Raw genomic sequence first — 20,524 nt, 5'->3', positions numbered from 1 at the left:
CGACCGGTGCGATGGATGTCGAATATTGTTAGAGTCCAGTCCATAGTAGATCTAACATATTAGTCATAGTCCAGTCCATAGTGGATCTAACATAATAGTGAGAGTCCAGTCCATAGTGGATCTAACATAATAGTGAGAGTCCAGTCCATAGTGGATCTGACATAATAGTGCGAGAGTCCAGTCCATAGTGGATCTAATATAATAGTGTGAGAGTCCAGTCCATAGTGGATCTAATATAAAAGTGAGAGTCCAGTCCATAATGGATCTAACATAATAGTGAGAGTCCAGTTCATAATGGATCTAACATAATATTGTGAAAGTCTAGACCATAGTGGATCTAACATAATAGTGAGAGTCCAGTCCATAGTGGATCTAACATAATAGTGAGAGTCCAGTCCATAGTGGATCTAACATAATAGTGAGAGTCCAGTCCATAGTGGATCTGACATAATAGTGAGAGAGTCCAGTCCATAGTGGATCTGACATAATAGTGAGAGAGTCCAGTCCATAGTGGATCTAACATAATAGTGTGAGAGTCCAGTCCATAGTGGATCTAATATAAAAGTGAGAGTCCAGTCCATAATGGATCTAACATAATAGTGAGAGTCCAGTCCATAATGGATCTAACATAATATTGTGAAAGTCTAGACCATAGTGGATCTAACATAATAGTGAGAGTCCAGTCCATAGTGGATCTAACATAATAGTGAGAGTCCAGTCCATAGTGGATCTAACATAATAGTGAGAGTCCAGTCCATAGTGGATCTAACATAATAATGAGAGTCCAGTCCATAGTGGATCTAACATAATAGTGTGAGAGTCCAGTCCATAGTGGATCTAACATAATAGTGGGAGTCCAGTCCATAGTGGATCTAACATAATAGTGGGAGTCCAGACCGTAGTGGATCTAACATAAAAGTTAGAGTCCAGTCCATAGTGGATCTAACATAATAGTGTGAGAGTCTAGTCCATAGTGGATCTAACATAATATTGTGAGAGTCCAGTCCATAGTGGATCCAACATAATAGTGAGAGTCCAGTCCATAGTGGATCTAACATAATAGTGAGAGTCCAGTCCATAGTGGATCTAACATATTAGTGAGAGTCCAGTCCATAGTGGATCTAACATAATAGGGAGAGTCCAGTCCATAGTGGATCTAACATAACAAGGAGAGTCCAGACCGTAGTGGATCTAACATAATAGTGAGAGTCCAGTCCATAGTGGATCTAACATAATAGGGAGAGTCCAGTCCATAGTGGATCAAACATAATAGTGAGAGTCCAGTCCATAGTGAATCTAACATAATAGTGAGAGTCCAGTCCATAGTGGATCTAACATAATAGTGAGAGTCCAGTCCATAGTGGATCTAACATAATATTGTGAGAGTCCAGTCCATAGTGGATCCAACATAATAGTGAGAGTCCAGTCCATAGTGGATCTAACATAATAGTGAGAGAGTCCAGTCCATAGTGGATCCAACATAATAGTGGGATTCCAGTCCATAGTGGATCTAACATAATAGTGAGAGTCCAGTCCATAGTGGATCTAACATATTAGTGAGAGTCCAGTCCATAGTGGATCTAACATAACAGGGAGAGTCCAGACCGTAGTGGATCTAACATAATAGTGAGAGTCCAGTCCATAGTGGATCTAACATAATAGGGAGAGTCCAGTCCATAGTGGATCTAACATAATAGTGAGAGTCCAGTCCATAGTGGATCTAACATAATAGTGAGAGTCCAGTCCATAGTGGATCTAACATAATAGTGAGAGTCCAGTCCATAGTGGATCTAACATAATAGTGAGAGTCCAGTCCATAGTGGATCTAACATAATAGTGGGAGTCCAGTCCATAGTGGATCTAACATATTAGTGAGAGTCCAGTCCATAGTGGATCTAACATAATAGTGTGAGAGTCCAGTCCATAGTGGATCTAACATAATAGTGGGAGTCCAGTCCATTGTGGATCTAACATAATAGTGAGAGTCCAGTTTGTAGTGGATCTAACATAATAGTGAGGGTCCAGTCCATTGTGGATCTAACATAATAGTGAGAGTCCAGTCCATAGTGGATCTAACATAATAGTGAGAGTCCAGTCCATAGTAGATCCAACATAACAGTGAGAGTCCAGTCCATAGTGAGGCCAGCAGGAGACCATCCCAAGCGGAGACAGGTCAGCAGCGCACAGACGTGGCCAACAGATGCACAGACAAGTGGTCCACCCCAGGTCCAGACTTTGGACTGCCAGTGCTTCATTTAAAGTATTTTTGTTATGATCCCATGTTAGTTTCATCCGGTAAATCTAATTTCTGCAAACGAACTGTTTGCGCGATATTCAAGATTTTCAAGTTACCCAGAAATCTTAGCGCTGTGGACAGGACAGGAAGTAGGTCTGAGCTATGCGAGTCAGTTGATTCTTTGCCATGCTTGGACGTTTCCGCTTCGGCAACACAAGAAATAACGCTGATTTGGCAAAATTTGCGGGTACTGGTGGAATTTAGGAGGTGTGACACAATCGTGAAGTCCTGGAGAGACTGACAGATGAAGGATGACTTTGACAAAGTACTTTTTAATACCAGAATCGCGTCGTAACCCAAAGTTTTGGGAGCGACTCAAATTCAGTATTCCAATAACTTTGTGTCTGTTTTGGTGGCAAACACAAAACAGTACAATTGTTTTGATTCCAATAAAGTCACTGTAGTGGGCGAGAAGCTAATGGACGTTTTTGTTTTTCAAGCTCCATGCAGAAGGAAAAGCTTCTCTCGAAATCCAATCTGATAAAAGCTTTTTTCTGTTCTGCTCTTTCTTCGCTGACTCACTGCTGGAAAAGCAATGACTTCTTGACATAAGCAAACACAAGCCTCGCAACTGGTACCAAATAGAATCCATGTTAGATACTGTATGGACAAGTGGTACCAAATAGAATCCATGTTAGATACTGTATGGACAACTGGTACCAAATAGAATCCATGTTAGATTCTGTATGGACAAGTGGTACCAAATAGAATCCATATTAGATACTGTATGGACAACTGGTACCAAAAAGAATCCATGGAAGATACTGTATGGACAACTGGTACCAAATAGAATCCAAATTAGATACTGTATGGACACGTGGTACCAAATAGAATCCACCTTAGATTCTGTATGGACAATTAGTACCGAATAGAATCCATGTTAGATACTGTATGGACAAGCGGTACCAAATAGAATCCATGTTAGATACTGTATGGACAACTGGTACCAAATAGAATCCATGTTAGATACTGTATGGACAACTGGTACCAAATAGAATCCATGTTAGATACTGTATGGACAACTGGTACCAAATATAATCCATGTTAGATACTGTATGGACAACTGGTACCAAATAGACTCCATGTTAGATACTTTATGGACAACTGGTACCAAATAGAATCCATGTTAGATACTGTATGGACAACTGGTACCAAATAGAATCCATGTTAGATACTGTATGGACAACTGGTACCAAATAGAATCCACATTAGATACTGTATGGACAGCTGGTACCAAAGAGAATCCACATTAGATACTGTCTGGACAAGTGGTACCAAATAGAATCCATGTTAGATACTGTATGGACAACTGGTACCAAATAGAATCCATGTTAGATACTGTATGGACAGCTGGTACCAAAAAGAATCTACGTTAGATACTGTATGGACAACTGGTACCAAATAGAATCCATGTTAGATACTGTATGGACAACTGGTACCAAATAGAATCCATGTTAGATACTGTATGGACAACTGGTACCAAATAGACTCCATGTTAGATACTGCATGGACAAGTGGTACCAAATAGAATCCACATTAGATACTGTATGGACAACTGGTACCAAATAGAATCCATGTTAGATACTGTATGGACAACTGGTACCAAATAGAATCCATGTTAGATACTGTATGGACAACTGGTACCAAATAGAATCCACATTAGATACTGTATGGACAGCTGGTACCAAAGAGAATCCACATTAGATACTGTCTGGACAAGTGGTACCAAATAGAATCCATGTTAGATACTGTATGGACAACTGGTACCAAATAGAATCCATGTTAGATACTGTATGGACAGCTGGTACCAAAAAAAATCTACGTTAGATACTGTATGGACAACTGGTACCAAATAGAATCCATGTTAGATACTGTATGGACAACTGGTACCAAATAGAATCCATGTTAGATACTGTATGGACAACTGGTACCAAATAGAATCCACGTTAGATACTGTATGGACAAGTGGTACCAAATAGAATCCATGTTAGATACTGTATGGACAACTGGTACCAAATAGAATCCATGTTAGATACTGTATGGACAACTGGTACCAAATAGAATCCATGTTAGATACTGTATGGACAACTGGTACCAAATAGAATCCATGTTAGATACTGTATGGACAACTGGTACCAAATAGAATCCACGTTAGATACTGTATGGACAAGTGGTACCAAATAGAATCCATGTTAGATACTGTATGGACAACTGGTACCAAATAGAATCCATGTTAGATACTGTATGGACAGCTGGTACCAAATAGAATCCATGTTAGATACTGTATGGAAAACTGGTACCAAATAGAATCCATGTTAGATACTGTATGGACAACTGGTACCAAATAGAATCCATGTTAGATACTGTATGGACAAGCGGTACCAAATAGAATCCATGTTAGATACTGTATGGACAACTGTACCAAATAGAATCCATGTTAGATACTGTATGGACAACTGGTACCAAATAGACTCCATGTTAGATACTGTATGGACAACTGGTACCAAATAGAATCCACGTTAGATACTTTATGGACAACTGGTACCAAATAGAATCCACATTAGATACTTTATGGACAACTGGTACCAAGTAGAATCCATGTTAGATACTTTATGGACAACTGGTACCAAATAGAATCCATGTTAGATACTTTATGGACAACTGGTACCAAATAGAATCCATGTTAGATACTTTATGGACAACTGGTACCATATAGAATCCATGTTAGATACTTTATGGACAACTGGTACCAAGTGGAATCCATATTAGATACTGTATGGACAAGTGGTACCAAATAGACTCCATATTAGAGACTTTATGGATAACTGGTACCATATAGAATCCATGTTAGATACTGTATGGACAACTGGTACCAAATAGAATCCACGTTAGATACTGTATGGACAAGTGGTACCAAATAGAATCCATGTTAGATACTGTATGGTCAAGTGGTACCAAATAGAATCCATGTTAGATACTGTATGGACAAGTGGTACCAAATAGAATCCATGTTAGATACTGTATGGACAACTGGTACCAAATAGAATCCATGTTAGATACTGTATGGACAACTGGTACCAAAATATAATCCATGTTAGATACTGTATGGACAACTGGTACCAAAAAGAATCCATGTTAGATACTGTATGGACAACTGGTACCAAATAGAATCCATGTTAGATACTGTATGGACAAGTGGTACCAAATAGAATCCATGTTAGATACTGTATGGACAAGCGGTACCAAATAGAATCCATGTTAGATACTGTATGGACAGCTGGTACCAAATAGAATCCATGTTAGATACTGTATGGACAACTGGTACCAAATAGAATCCACATTAGATACTGTATGGACAACTGGTACCAAATAGAATCCATGTTAGATACTGTATGGACAGCTGGTACCAAATAGAATCCATGTTAGATACTTTATGGACAGCTGGTACCAAATAGAATCCATGTTAGATACTGTATGGACAGCTGGTACCAAATAGAATCCATGTTAGATACTTTATGGACAACTGGTACCAAATAGAATCCATGTTAGATACTTTATGGACAACTGGTACCAAATAGAATCCATGTTAGATACTGTATGGACAAGCGGTACCAAATAGAATCCATGTTAGATACTGTATGGACAACTGGTACCAAATATAATCCGTGTTAGATACTGTATGGACAGCTGGTACCAAATAGAATCCATGTTAGATACTGTATGGACAGTTGGTACCAAATAGAATCCATGTTAGATACTGTATGGACAACTGGTACCAAATTGAATCCACCTTAGATACTGTATGGACAACTGGTACCAAATAGAATCCACATTAGATACTTTATGGACAACTGGTACCAAATAGAATCCACCTTAGATACTGTATGGACAACTGGTACCAAATAGAATCCACCTTAGATACTGTATGGACAACTGGTACCAAATAGAATCCACATTAGATACTTTATGGACAACTGGTACCAAATAGAATCCATGTTAGATACTGTATGGACAACTGGTACCAAATAGAATCCACATTAGATACTGTATGGACAACTGGTACCAAATAGAATCCACATTAGATAATGTATTGACTACTGGTACCAAATAGAATCCACATTAGATACTGTATGGGCGACTGGTACCAAATAGAATCCACATTAGATACTTTATGGACAACTGGTACCAAATAGAATCCACGTTAGATACTTTATGGACAACTGGTACCAAGTGGAATCTATATTAGATACTGTATGGACAACTGGTACCAAATAGAATCCATGTTAGATACTGTATGGACAACTGGTACCAAATAGAATCCACATTAGATACTTTATGGACAACTGGTACCAAATAGAATCCACATTAGATACTTTATGGACAGCTGGTACCAAATAGAATCCATGTTAGATACTGTATGGACATCTGGTACCAAATAGAATCCACCTTAGATACTGTATGGACAACTGGTACCAAATAGAATCCATGTTAAATACTGTATGGACAACTGGTACCAAAGAGAATCCACCTTAGATACTGTATGGACAACTGGTACCAAATAGACTCCATGTTAGATACTTTATGGACAACTGGTACCAAATAGAATCCATGTTAGATACTGTATGGACAACTGGTACCAAATAGAATCCATGTTAGATACTGTATGGACAACTGGTACCAAATAGAATCCACATTAGATACTTTATGGACAACTGGTACCAAATAGAATCCACATTAGATACTTTATGGACAACTGGTACCAAATAAAATCCACATTAGATACTTTATGGACAACTGGTACCAAATAAAATCCACATTAGATACTGTATGGACAAGTGGTACCAAATAGAATCCATGTTAGATACTGTATGGACAACTGGTACCAAATAGAATCCACATTAGATACTTTATGGACAACTCACAAACACACACAGGCAAATGTGTACCATTTTTAAGATATTAAAAAAAGAAAGTTGTCTTTTTTGCAGCTCCTGCACGCTGAGAGCCGGAAGGTGTGCCGCCTTCATGAGAGGAACCAGGTCCAGCAGCTGAGTTCTACACGTTGGTCTCCAGGCCGTTCATGTCGATGGAACAGTGCTCCTTGTCCCTGTGGCCTCTCTTGTGGTGAGAGGTGAGCGCCTGTTTCCTCCTCTCCGTCGGCCGGACCCCCTCCTCCAGCTGGATGAGCCGCGCCACGTCCGGGGACAAGTGGTCCTGCCTGCTGCCCGCCGGAGGAGGCTGGTAGCAGCCGTTCTTCTGGTTCTGGTAGCTCATCATCTGCTGGATGCTGATCATGGGCTTGGTCTCGCAGATCAGAGGTACCTGGGGGAGGCAGGTAGAAGTAGGTCGGAAAATGTAGGTAAACGTACGTAAACGGGAGAAAGTAAAAAAGTTTTTACCGTATTTTTCCGACCATAAGTCGCAGTTTTTTTCATAGTTTGGCCGGGGGTGCGACTTGTGTGAAATTATTAACACATTACCGTAAAATATCAAATAATATTATTTATCTCTTTCGCGGAAGAGACGAAGAAAATGTCAGAAATCGTCACAATTTGGCGGGGTAGGGTCATGGCAGAAGTGCATTGTGGGTAATGGGATGCTAACTGCGATATGCTATATGCTAATGCTGTAGCTTTTAAAATGGATCATTTCGGTGAAAATGTAACTAAGAAGGTACAAAAAAGTAGGTAAACAGATAAAAGGTTAAAATAGTAAGTAAACATAAGTAAAAGAAGATGGAAGGATAAAAAAGTAGGTAAAAGAGGGTAGAAGTCTAAAAAAGTAGGTAAACATAGAAAAAGGTAAAACAGTAGGTAAACATCAGTTGAAGAAGGTAAAATATAGGTAAAAAAAAGGTACCAAAAAGTAGGGTAACATAAGTAAAAGAAGATAGAAGGTTAAAAAAGTAGGTAAACATAGAAGGTAAAATAGTAAGTAAACATAAGTAAAATGGAAGATGGAAGGATGAAAAAAGTAGGTAAAAGAGGGTAGAAGTTTAATAAAGTAGGTAAACAGAAGAAGATAAAACAGTAGGTTAACATAAGATGAAAAAGGTAAAATATAGGTAAAAAAAGGTACTAAAAAATAGGGTAACATAAGTAAAAGAAGATAGAAGGTTGAAAAAGTAGGTAAACGTGGAAGGTAAAATAGTAAGTAAACATAAGTAAAATGGAAGGATGAAAAAAGTAGGTAAAATAGGGTAGAAGTCTAAAAAAGTAGGTAAACATAGAAAAAGGTAAAACAGTAGGTAAACATCAGTTGAAGAAGGTAAAATATAGGTTAAAAAAAGGTACCAAAAGTAGGGTAACATAAGTAAAAGAAGATAGAAGGTTAAAAAAGTAGGTAAAAGAGGGTAGAAATCTAAAAAAGTAGGTAAACATAGAAAAAGGTAAAACAGTAGGTAAACATAAGTTGAAAAAGGTAAAATATAGATAAAAAAAGGTACCAAAAAGTAAGGTAACATAAGTAAAAGAAGATAGTAGGTAAAAGAGGGTAGAAGTCTGAAAAAGTAGGTAAACATAGAAAAAGGTAAAACAGTAGGTAAACATAAGTTGAAAAAGGTCAAATATATATAAAAAAAGGTACCAAAAAGTAGGGTAACATAAGTAAAATAAGATAGAAGGTTAAAAAAGTAGGTAAACGTAGAAGGTAAAATAGTAAGTAAATATAAGTAAAAGAAGATGGAAGGATGAAAAAAGTAGGTAAACAGATAAAAGTTTAAAATAGTAAGTAAACATAAGTAAAAGAAGAGAAGATAAAACAGTAGGTTAACATAAGATGAAGAAGGTAAAATATAGGTAAAAAAAAGGTACCAAAAAGTAGGGTAACATAAGTAAAAGAAGATAGAAGGTTAAAAAAGTAGGTAAACATAGAAGGTAAAATAGTAAGTAAACATAAGTAAAATGAAAGATGGAAGGATGAAAAAAGTAGGTAAAAGAGGGTAGAAGTCTAAAAAAGTAGGTAAACATAGAAGAAGGTAAAACAGTAGGTAAACATAAGATGAAGAAGGTAAAATATAGGTAAAAAAAAAGGTACCAAAAAGTAGGGTAACATAAGTAAAAGAAGATAGAAGGTTAAAACAGTAGGTAAACGTAGAAGGTAAAATAGTAAGTAAATATAAGTAAAAGAAGATGGAAGGATGAAAAAAGTAGGTAAACAGATAAAAGGTTAAAATAGTAAGTAAATTAATGATGAATTATTGATAGTGAAACCCAATATCTAAGTTACATTTAAACCAGTGTGGGTGGCACTGGGAGCACATGGGTAAAGTGTCTTTGCCCAAGGACACAACGGCAGTGACTAGGATGGCGGGCTCCATCTTTTGACACTTCTTCCACTCCCATCCTTGCACGCTACACCGCTACGACAAAGATGACGGGAGAAGACGCCGCCGAAGGTGAGCCACACGAATAAGACCCGCCCACAAAACGGCGCATCCGGAAGCGACTGTCACAAAGGGGCTTGAAGATAATCTGTAAAACATAATCTATACAACATTTTGACCAATTAACTACCATTTCAAGGTAGTTTTTTCATTTTAGAAAAAAACTAAAAAAAATGGCTCCTTTAATCCGGTATTCATTTTATGTATCAACACCAACTATCAAGTATGTAATGTGTGTTTCCATTTTCAAATGTGTGTGTACGAAGTGAGTGACTTGTCCACATCAAAAAGCTTATGAATATATCCCTAAAGGTATTTTTTTTCGGTCATTCTGGTAACTCGACTCACTCACAAAAAAACAGCATTGTTTGTCAACTTTATTACAACTTTAGTTCTTGTCAACTTTAGTTCCTGTTTTTGCGCACCCCGGTTTGTTTTTGGTTCCATGACTACCAATCAGTTCACCTGTTCTCACGACTCACGCACCTGACTCGCTTGGACTCATGCACCTGTCGTCATTCACCACGTCCCCATTTGAGCCTGCAGTTGCCAGGCAGTCATCCTGGCGACATCACCTTCTACTCACCCTTATCACCTCCTACACACCCATGCCGATGATCCATGTTCCTTTCTCGGTCCAAGTAAGTTTTTCATGCCACAGTTTGTAAGTTTTGTTTTATGTTCATAGTTCTCCCATGGTGTGAGTTTTAGTTCTCATAGCCAAGTTTTGAACCTCTACTGAGAGCGCCTTTTGTTTTTATAATATTTTTGAGTTAAGATTAAAGACGTCATTACCTCACCAAAGTCCACGTCCTGGCGTTATTACCTTTTATTGTTTTCTCTACTGTTCATAAGCAAGTTAAACGCCTCACCTGTTCGCCTTCTTTAATGAAGTCTTTCCTGCAGATGTGGGCCATGATCCCTGTGGCCAAGGCATCACCCATCACGTTGACCATGGTCCTGAACCGGTCCCTGCGTGACAACAAGTCATCTTTCGATCACGTGGAAAAGAAGGCACGGGTTTCATTACCTACCTTACATTTTAAGGTGAGTTCTAATGATTTGACTCAGACCTGCTTGCATGTTTTTGATTACAAACCACGTTTCCATATCATTTGGGAAATTGTGTTAGATGTAAATATAAACGGAATATAAAGATTTGCAAGTTATTTTCAAACCATATTCAGTTGGATATGCTACAAAGACAACATATTTAAAGTTCAAACTCATTATTTTTTATTTTTTATTGCAAATAATCATTAACTTTAGAATTTGATGCCAGCAACACATGACAAAGAAGTTGGGAAAGGTGGCAATTAATGCTCATCAAACACTTATTTGGAGCATCCCACAAGTGTGCAGGGGTATAAAAACAGCTTCCCAAAAAAATGCTCAGTCTCTCACAAGAAAGGATGGGGCGAGGTACACCCCTTTGTCCACAACTGTGTGAGCAAATAGTTAAAAAGTTAAAAAAAAACAACGTTTCTCAAAGTGCAATTGCAAGAAATTTAGGGATTTCAACATCGACGCTCCATAATATCATCAAAAGGTTCAGAGAATCTGGAGAAATCACTCCACGTAAGCAGCATGGCCGGAAACCAACATTGAATGACCGTGACCTTCGATCCCTCAGCCAACACCGACATCAATCTCTAAAGGATATCACCACATGGGCTCAGGAACACTTCAGAAAACCACTGTCACTAAATACAGTTGGTCGCTACATCTGTAAGTGCAAGTTAAAGCTCTACTATGCAAAGCGAAAGCCATTTATCAACAACATCCAGAAACGCCGCCGGCTTCTCTGGGCCCGAGGTCATCTAAGATGGACTGATGCAAAGTGGAAAAGTGTTCTGTGGTCTCACGAGTCCACATTTCAAATTGTTTTTGGAAATATTCGACATTGTGTCATCCGGACCAAAGGGGAAGCGAACCATCCAGACTGTTATCGACGCAAAGTGGAAAAGCCAGCATGTGTGATGGTATGGGGGTGCATTAGTGCCCAAGGCATGGGTAACTTACACATCTGTGAAGGCACCATTAATGCTGAAAGGTACATACAGGTTTTGGAACAACGTATGCGCCATCTTTTTCATGGACGCCCCTGCTTATTTCATCAAGACAATGCTCAGCACGTGTTACAACAGCGTGGCTTCGGAAAAAAAGAGTGCAGGTACTTTATTGGCCCGCCTGTCTGCCATCGAACCCATTATGAAGCGTAAAATCCGACAGCGGAGACCCCGGACTGTTGAAGGACTGAAGCTCTACATAAAACAAGAATGGGAAAGAATTCCACTTTCAAAGCTTCAACAATTAGTTTCCTCAGTTCCCAAACGTTTATTGAGTGTTGTTAAAAGAAAAGGTGGTGTAACACAGTGGTGAACATGCCCTTTCCCAACTACTTTGGCATGTGTTGCAGCCATGAAATTCTAAGTTAATTATTATTTGCAAAAAAAAAGATACAATTTATGAGTTTGAACATCAAATATGTTGTCTTTTTAGTGCATTCAACTGAATATGGGTTGAAAAGGATTTGCAAATCATTGTATTCTGTTTATATTTACATCTAACACAATTTCCCAACTCATATGGAAACGGGGTTTTTATTATAAATACATGATAATTACATATTTTGATAAATATGTTTAAGTGCAAAATAACAAAGTTGAGCATAGGTGGGGCTCAAAGTCACTTAAGTGACGTACAGTGAAATTTGCCATTAAAAATATGTCATAACTTGGTTTGATAAAACATTTTAAGTTTGTTAATATTTCACATAAAGCACCTTTTCATTTATTGACATTTTGCAAGTGATTTTTGGTTCTCTCGGTGTCTCAAATGGCGGACCACTTAAAATGAAGTGACGTGCCCAGAAAAGGATGTTGGGGGTTACAATAAATGAGGGGAGCACATAAAATGATGTGGCGGGCCACCTTAAATGTTTTGGTAGGGCACATTAAATGATGTGGAGGACCACGTTAAGCTTAGTGGCGGGCACATACAATGGCGTGGCAGGCCGGTTGAAATGAAGTGACGAAGCACATAACATTATGTGGCGGGCCACTTTAAATGACGTGACAGACCACTTTATATGAAATTGCGCAGCACGTAAAATAATGTGACGGGCCCAGAAAAGAATGTCGGGGGTTGCAATAAATGAGGTGGTGGAGCACATAAAATGAAGTGGCGGGCCACTTGAAATGAGGTGGTGGGGCACATTAAATGATGTCGAGGACCACGTTAAGCGATGTGGCGGGCACATACAATGGCGTGGCGGGCCGGTTGAAATGAAGTGAGGGAGCAGATAACATTATGTGGCGGGCCACTTTAAATGACGTGACAGGCCAATTTATATGAAATTGCGCAGCACGTAAAATGATGTGACGGGCCCAGAAAATAATTTCGGGGGTTGCAATAAATGACGTGGTGGAGCACATAAAATGATGTGGTGGAGCGCATAAAATGATGTGGCGGGCCATTTTAAATGATGTGGTGGGGCACATTAAATGATGTGGAGGACCACGTTAAGCAATGTGGCGGGCACATACAATGGCGTGGCAGGCCGAATGAAATGAAGTGAGGGAGCAGATAACATTATGTGGCGGGCCACTTTAAATGATGTGACAGGCCAAATTATATGAAATTGCGCAGCACGTAAAATAATGTGACGCCCCCAGAAAATAATTTCGGGGGTTGCAATAAATGAGGTGGTGGAGCACATAAAATGAGGTGGTGGAGCACATAAAATGACGTGGTGGAGCGCATAAAATGATGTGGCGGGCCACTTTAAATGAGGTGGTGGGGCACATTAAATGATGTCGAGGACCACGTTAAGCGATGTGGCGGGCACATACAATGGCGTGGTGGGCCGCTTGAAATGAAGTGAGGGAGCAGATAACATTATGTGGCGGGCCACTTTAAATGACGTGACAGGCCAAATTATATGAAATTGCGCAGCACGTAAAATGATGTGACGGGCCCAGAAAAGAATGTCGGGGGTTGCAATAAATGAGGTGGTGGAGCACATAAAATGATGTGGCGGGCCACTTTAAATGAGGTGGTGGGGCACATTAAATGATGTAGAGGACCACGTTAAGCGATGGCGTGGTGGGCCGCTTGAAATGAAGTGACTGAGCAGATAACATTATGTGGCGGGCCACTTTAAATGACGTGACAGGCCAAATTATATGAAATTGCGCAGCACGTAAAATGATGTGACAGGCCCAGAAAAGAATGTCGGTGGTTGCAATAAATGAGGTGGTGGAGCACATAAAATGATGTGGCGGGCCACTTTAAATGAGGTGGTGGGGCACATTAAATGATGTGGAGGACCACGTTAAGCGATGTGGCGGGCACATACAATGGCGTGGCAGGCCGATTGAAATGAAGTGAGGGAGCAGATAACATTATGTGGCGGGCCACTTTAAATGACGTGACAGGCCACATTATATGAAATTGCGCAGCACGTAAAATGATGTGACGGGCCTAGAAAAGAATGTCGGGGGTTGCAATAAATGAGGTGGTGGAGCACATAAAATGACGTGGCGGGCCACTTTAAATGAGGTGGTGGGGCACATTAAATGATGTGGAGGACCAAGTTAAGCTTAGTGGCGGGCACATACAATGGCATGGCGGGCAGCATAAAATGAAGTGACGGAGCACATGACATTATGCGGTGGGCCACTTTAAATGATGTGACAGGCCACTTAAATGAAGTTGCGGACCATCTAAAATGATGTAATGGGCCACGTTACATTGTAAAATGATGCAATGGGCCATGTTGCAATTATGTGGCAGATCACATAAAATGAAGTGGCAGGCCAATTTAAATGACGTAGTGGGCCACGTGGAAATGAAATGACGGAGCACATAAGATGATGCGACAGGCCACTTTACAATTATGTGGCAGACCATGTAAAATGATGCGATGGGCCACGTTACAATTATGTGGCAAATCACATAGAATGTAGTGGCAGGTCATTTTAAATGACATAGTGGGCCACGCAAAATGAAGTGACAAAGCACATAAGATGATGCGGCGGGCCACATTAAATGACGCAACAGGCCACTTGAAATTATGTTGCGGGCCACGTAAAGTGAAGTGACAGACCACATAAAATGACGTGATGGGCCACATTGAATAATTTGGCGGACTACATTACAATTATGTGGCAGACCACACAAGCCACATTAAATGAGTTGGTGGGGCACATTAAATGATGTGGAAAACCACATTAAGCGATGTGGCGGACACATACAATGGCGTGGCGGGTCGCATGAAATGAAGTGACGGAGCGCATAACATTATGCGGTGGGCCACTTTAAATGACGTGACGAGCCACGTTAAATGAAGTTGCGTACCATGTAAATGCTGTGACGGGCCACTTTACAATTATGTGGCAGACCATGTAAAATGATGCAATGTGCCATGTTGCAATTATGTGGTAGATCACATAAAATGAAGTGGCAGGCCAAATTAAATGACATAGTAGGCCACACAAAATGAAGTGACGGAGCACATAAGATTATGCGGCGGGCCACTTTAAATGACGCGACAGGCCAATTGAAATTATGTTGTGGACCACGTAAAGTGAAGTGGCAGAGCACATAAAATGACGTGACGGGCCACTTTAAATTAACTGGCGGGCTAAATTACAATTATGTGGTAGTGGACTACATAAAATAATGTGAAAGGCCATTTTAAATGATGTTGTGGACCACTTTAAATGACGTGGCACAGCACATAAAATGACGCCGCGGGCCACTTTAAATGACGTGAGGCCCCTGGGTTTCGGCCCTTTAAAAGCCCACAAGTCCTACTCACAAAGCCCAGTCGACAGCAATGATGAGAGTGATGTCATCGGTCGGCAGGCCCACGGAGGTCAGCACGATCACCATGGTGACGAGCCCCGCTTGAGGGATTCCGGCTGCACCGATACTGGCCGCAGTGGCAGTGATGCTGAAAGAAAGGATACCACATGTTTACAAATCAAACCCTTTTTGTTTTCACGAATCCGCGGGCTGACTTGTCAGCGACGGTCTCAAATGTTGCAAAGGCTGCTGGGAGATTATGTTGAATTCAGCCCACTCAAGTTAAAAAGTTGTGAAGTGAATTATATTTATATAGCGCTTTTCTCAAGTGACTCAAAACGCTTTACATAGTGAAACCCAATATCTAAGTTACATTTAAACAAGTGTGGGTGGCACTGGGAGCAGGTGGGTAAAGTGTCTTGCCCAAGGACACAACGGCAGTAACTAGGATGGCACAAGCGGGAATCGAACCTGCAACCTTCAAGTTGCTGGCACGGCCACTCTACCAACCGAGCTGACAAAAGACTGCATTTATTATCATTTTTTTCAGTGGATGTAAAAGAAACAAGGCATATTTTCATTTCCTTCCTAATTATCGTATTTTTCCGATTATAAGTCCCTCCGGAGTATAGGTCACACCTGCCGAAAATGCACAATAAAGAAGGAAAAAAACATATCCGTCGCACTAGAGCAGGGGTCGGGAACCTTTTTGGCCGAGAGAGCCAAAAAGCCAAATATTTTAAAATGTCTTTCCGTAAGAGCCATATAATATTTTTTTTAACACTGCACACAACTAAACGTGTGCATTTTTAAGTAAGACCAACATTTCTAGAGTATAATAGGTCTCTTATTCTTTGTCATAACATTGTTATTCTGAAGCTAACTGTGGAGGGGGCGTGGCCCGCGGGCCTGCAGCAAACTGGGGTGTGCCAGGATCGGCCTCGAAATCACCGACAGGTGCGTAGATGAGCCTTGTTATCTAATCACCTGTCGCTTTGTTATAAGCAGCAGCCAGGAGGAGAGACGGGGTTGGGGCTGGAGCCAGAGCGCGAGCAAGAACGAAAGAGAACAATACAATTGCTGTAAAGCAACTGAGAGACTTATTGAAAAATAAAACAATAGTGTAACCCTGAAACGGGCTCCCATGTCAGTGCTTGGTGGTCTGAAGAACCCCCAGGAGGACAAGCCCCACACTAACCAATAATAAATAAATAACTTCTTAACGCAACTTCTTGAACAGGTGCGGTAGTAAACGGATGGATGGACTAAAAATGCATGAGAATGTTTTATGTTTGGAACATTATTTTGAACACTTATTACAAGTGGAATTATTCATTACGTATCATGTTAAGCAATGTCAGCTCAGATCTGGCTCTAGAGCCATAGGTTCCCTACCCCTGCACTAGAGTATAAGTCTCATTATTGGGGGAAATTTATTTGATAAAATCTAACAGCAAGAATAGACATTTGAAAGTCAATTTGAAAGAAATAAAGAATAGTGAACAACAGACTGAATAAGTGTACGTTATATGAGGCATAAATAACCAACTGAGAAGGTGCCTGCTATGTTAGCGTAACATATTATGGTAAGAGTCATTCAAATAACGTATATCCTTGCATTCCTGCCGGGTATATAGTATGCGCCTGCCTAGAATTACTGCCGGGTCAAACTCGTTTTGCAAAATATTATTTTTATTAGCGAATGTGTAGAATTTCTGCTAGGTCAAACTCATTTCGCCAAATAATTAGCATAAGCCTAGAATATCCTCCGGGTCAAACTCGTCACGTCACGAGTGACACTTCACCCGTCATCATTTTCAAACTGGAGGAGGCTGATTTCAACAATTTGAAATCGCAATAAATGAAGAAGATTAAGAGCTATTATGTAGCGGAAGGCGGGGTACACCCTGGACAAGTCGCCACCTCAGCGCAGGGGCCAACACAGATAGACAGACAACATTCACACTCACATTCACACACTAGGGCCAATTTAGTGTTGCCAATCAACCTATCCCCAGGTGCATGTCTTTGGAAGTGGGAGGAAGCCGGAGTACCCGGAGGGAACCCACGCATTCACGGGGAGAACATGCAAACTCCACACAGAAAGATCCCGAGCCTGGATTTGAACCCAGGACTACAGACGCACTAACCCCTCTGCCACCGTGAAGCCCCCGGGTCAAACTCGTTTCGCAAAATATTATTTTTATTAGCGCATGTCTAGAATTTCCGCCGGGTCAAACTGGTTTTGCCAAATAATTAGCATAAGCCTAGAATATCCTCCGGGTCAAACTCGTCACGTCACGAGTGACACTTCACCTGTCATCATTTTCAAAATGGAAGAAGCCAATTTCAATAATTTGAAATTGCATAAAGGGACGAAGATTAAGAGCTTTTCAGTAGGATTTACGGTCCAAGCTATTGAATATGCTAAAAAGAACAGTAAGCAGCTATGTTTTATTAATATACCGTAGCTGCGTGTGTCAAATATGAGTCATTAAATGACTCCCGCCTCCTGTGGTAGAGGGCGCTAGTGATCCTTCTTGCGACTACTTGGCTGCAGAAGAAGTGACAACAACCAGCGATCGTTTATTGTTTCCTCTCGCTTGCACTTTTAACATGGAGGATTACATATCTAAAATAAAATAATTTTCTAAACTGGACTTTCAATCCGGGCTTCACGGTGGTAGAGGGGTTAGTACGTCTGCCCCACAATACGAAGGTCCTGCAGTCCTGGGTTCAAATCCAGACTCGGGATCTTTCTGTGGGGAGTTTGCATGTTCTCCCCGTGAATGCGTGGGTTCCCTCCGGGTACTCCGGCTTCCTCCCACTTCCAAAGACATGCACCTGGGGATAGGCCCCTCCCACCTCCAAAGACATGCACCTGGGGATAGGTTGATTGGCAACACTAAATGGTCCCTAGTGTGTGAATGTGAGTGTGAATGTTGTCTGTCTATCTGTGTTGGCCCTGCGATGAGGTGGCGACTTGTCCAGGGTGTACCCCGCCTTCCGCCCGATTGTAGCTGAGATAGGCGCCAGCGCCCCCCGCGACCCTAAAAGGGAATAAGCGGTAGGAAATGGATGGATGGACTTTCAATCGAAGCAGGAGGTAATAAAGGAAAATCTCCATCGAGACAGAGAGACTTTTAAAACTGAAGAAAGATAAGGAAGACTTTTATAAACAAGTTATTGATGTTTTTTTTCAGAAGGAGCTGCGCATGGACTTCATTTATAAGTAAAGGTAAGACCATAATAACGTTTTGTTTTTTTTTATAAAATGTGCTTTTCATGATGGTATCCTTACATCACACTCAAATTTATAAATGCAGGCCTACTGTGTTGGATCCATTATGGATTGAACTTTCACAGTATCATGTTAGACCCGCTCGACATCCATTGCTTTCCTCCTCTCCAAGGTTCTCATAGTCATCATTGTCACCGACGTCCCACCGGGTGTGAGTTTTTCCTTGCCCTTATGTGGGCCTACCGAGGATGTCGTAGTGGTTCGTGTTGTGGTTTGTGCAGCCCTTTGAGACACTCGTGATTTAGGGCTATATAAGTAAACATTGATTGATTGATTGATAAATTTACCGCATGCCTTTGGTAAGTGCCGGAGTGAGAAGAGGTTTTAGATTAATTAGCGCCCCGGCGGCAATTCAAGGAAATACGTTAGTCCGAAAAATACGGTAAAAAAGCGATGGGGCGGTATAGCTCGGTTGGTAGAGCGGCCGTGCCAGCAACTTGAGGGTTGCAGGTTCGATTCCCGCTTCCGCCATCCTAGTCACTGCCGTTGTGTCCTTGGGCAAGACACTTTACCCACCTGCTCCCAGTGCCACCCACACTGCTTTAAATGTAACTTAGATATGTAAAGCGCTTTGAGTCACTTGAGAAAAGCGCTATATAAATATAATTCACTTCACTTCACATCTGCTAAAATATTTCGACGGTGCGTGTCGGTGGTCGGATGCTAAACATTCATGCAGAAGAGAATTAGACAAGCATGTAGGATACACAAGTGATTGTGCCTAAGGACACCTGGGCGGCAGCCAAGCAGCACAGAACCATTCCGGTTCTGGCGTGACAAGGGACACGAGTCAGGCGGGTCATTCGGGTTTTACCGCCAGAGGATTACGAGGGAACGAGCACAGCCTGCAACTCTGGGCCGGGAGGTCTGCTTAATGTTATTACGCCGGGACCATTTTCAATCAGAGGGACGCACTTGTCCGTCGCACATCCGTCCACCTGGACCCGCACGCTCGGGTCCACCTGCGCCACGCACGTCCAGCGACAATCTGGGAGTGTTGGTGGTCGTTCCAGACTGATTCGGCAGATCTGACTAAGAAGATCACGCGAGGCATAATCTGTGTCATATTTACATTTACGTGTAGGCAGCAAATGCCCTATTTGGCCGTGTTTTACAAAACGCAGTAAGTGAAGGATGAGGATTAATTCTCATCTAGCACATATCTCGATATTTTTAGGCCGTGTCACGATCAGAGGTGGGTAGAGTAGCCAGAAATTGTACTCAAGTAACAGTACTGTTACTTTAGAGATGTATTACTCAAGTAAAAGTAAGGAGTGGTCATCCAAATATTTACTTGAGTAAGGTGGCGACTTGTCCAGGGTGTACCCCGCCTTCCGCCCGACTGTAGCTGAGATAGGCGCCAGCGCCCCCCGCGACCCCGATAGGGAATAAGCGGTAGGAAATGGATGGATGGGATAAAAGTAAAAAGTATGTTGTGAAAAAACTACTCAAGTACTGATGAGTAACCTGTTTGTTTAATGATTACGGCAACAAGTAATGCACAAAAACATAAAAATAGCAATGAGCGAATTCATAGCCAGGAATATCTCTTAAGCAACTAAAACAATAATATATATTAAATAATAATACATTAAAATCAAAAAATTAAGGCAAATTGGGCCACAATAACTTAACAGCACCATAGGCTCTGTAGGCATTGATTGATTGATTGATTGATTGATTGAAACTTGTATTAGTAGATTGCACAGTACAGTACATATTCCCTACAATT

General features: G+C 40.9%; 1 protein-coding gene across 1 annotated transcript in view; it reads right to left on the bottom strand.

Moving 5' to 3' along the window:
- Nucleotides 1-6,532: 6,532 nt before the first annotated feature.
- The window catches only part of LOC133552100 (excitatory amino acid transporter 5-like), a 100,016-nt gene continuing 86,024 nt past the window's right edge, over nucleotides 6,533-20,524 (bottom strand). The window contains exons 9-11 of the mRNA XM_061899430.1: nucleotides 15,505-15,639; nucleotides 10,553-10,652; nucleotides 6,533-7,618 (exon numbers count right to left, since the gene is read on the bottom strand). Of these exons, the coding sequence (XP_061755414.1) occupies nucleotides 7,352-7,618; nucleotides 10,553-10,652; nucleotides 15,505-15,639 (502 nt within the window). The 3' untranslated portion in view covers nucleotides 6,533-7,351. The remainder of the gene's footprint in view (nucleotides 7,619-10,552; nucleotides 10,653-15,504; nucleotides 15,640-20,524) is intronic.

Source organism: Nerophis ophidion, linkage group LG04 (genome assembly GCF_033978795.1).
Source record: "Nerophis ophidion isolate RoL-2023_Sa linkage group LG04, RoL_Noph_v1.0, whole genome shotgun sequence".
Lineage (NCBI taxonomy): Eukaryota > Metazoa > Chordata > Actinopteri > Syngnathiformes > Syngnathidae > Nerophis > Nerophis ophidion.
Note: the sequence above shows the minus strand (reverse complement) of the source record. Positions and strands in the feature narration are given on the sequence as shown.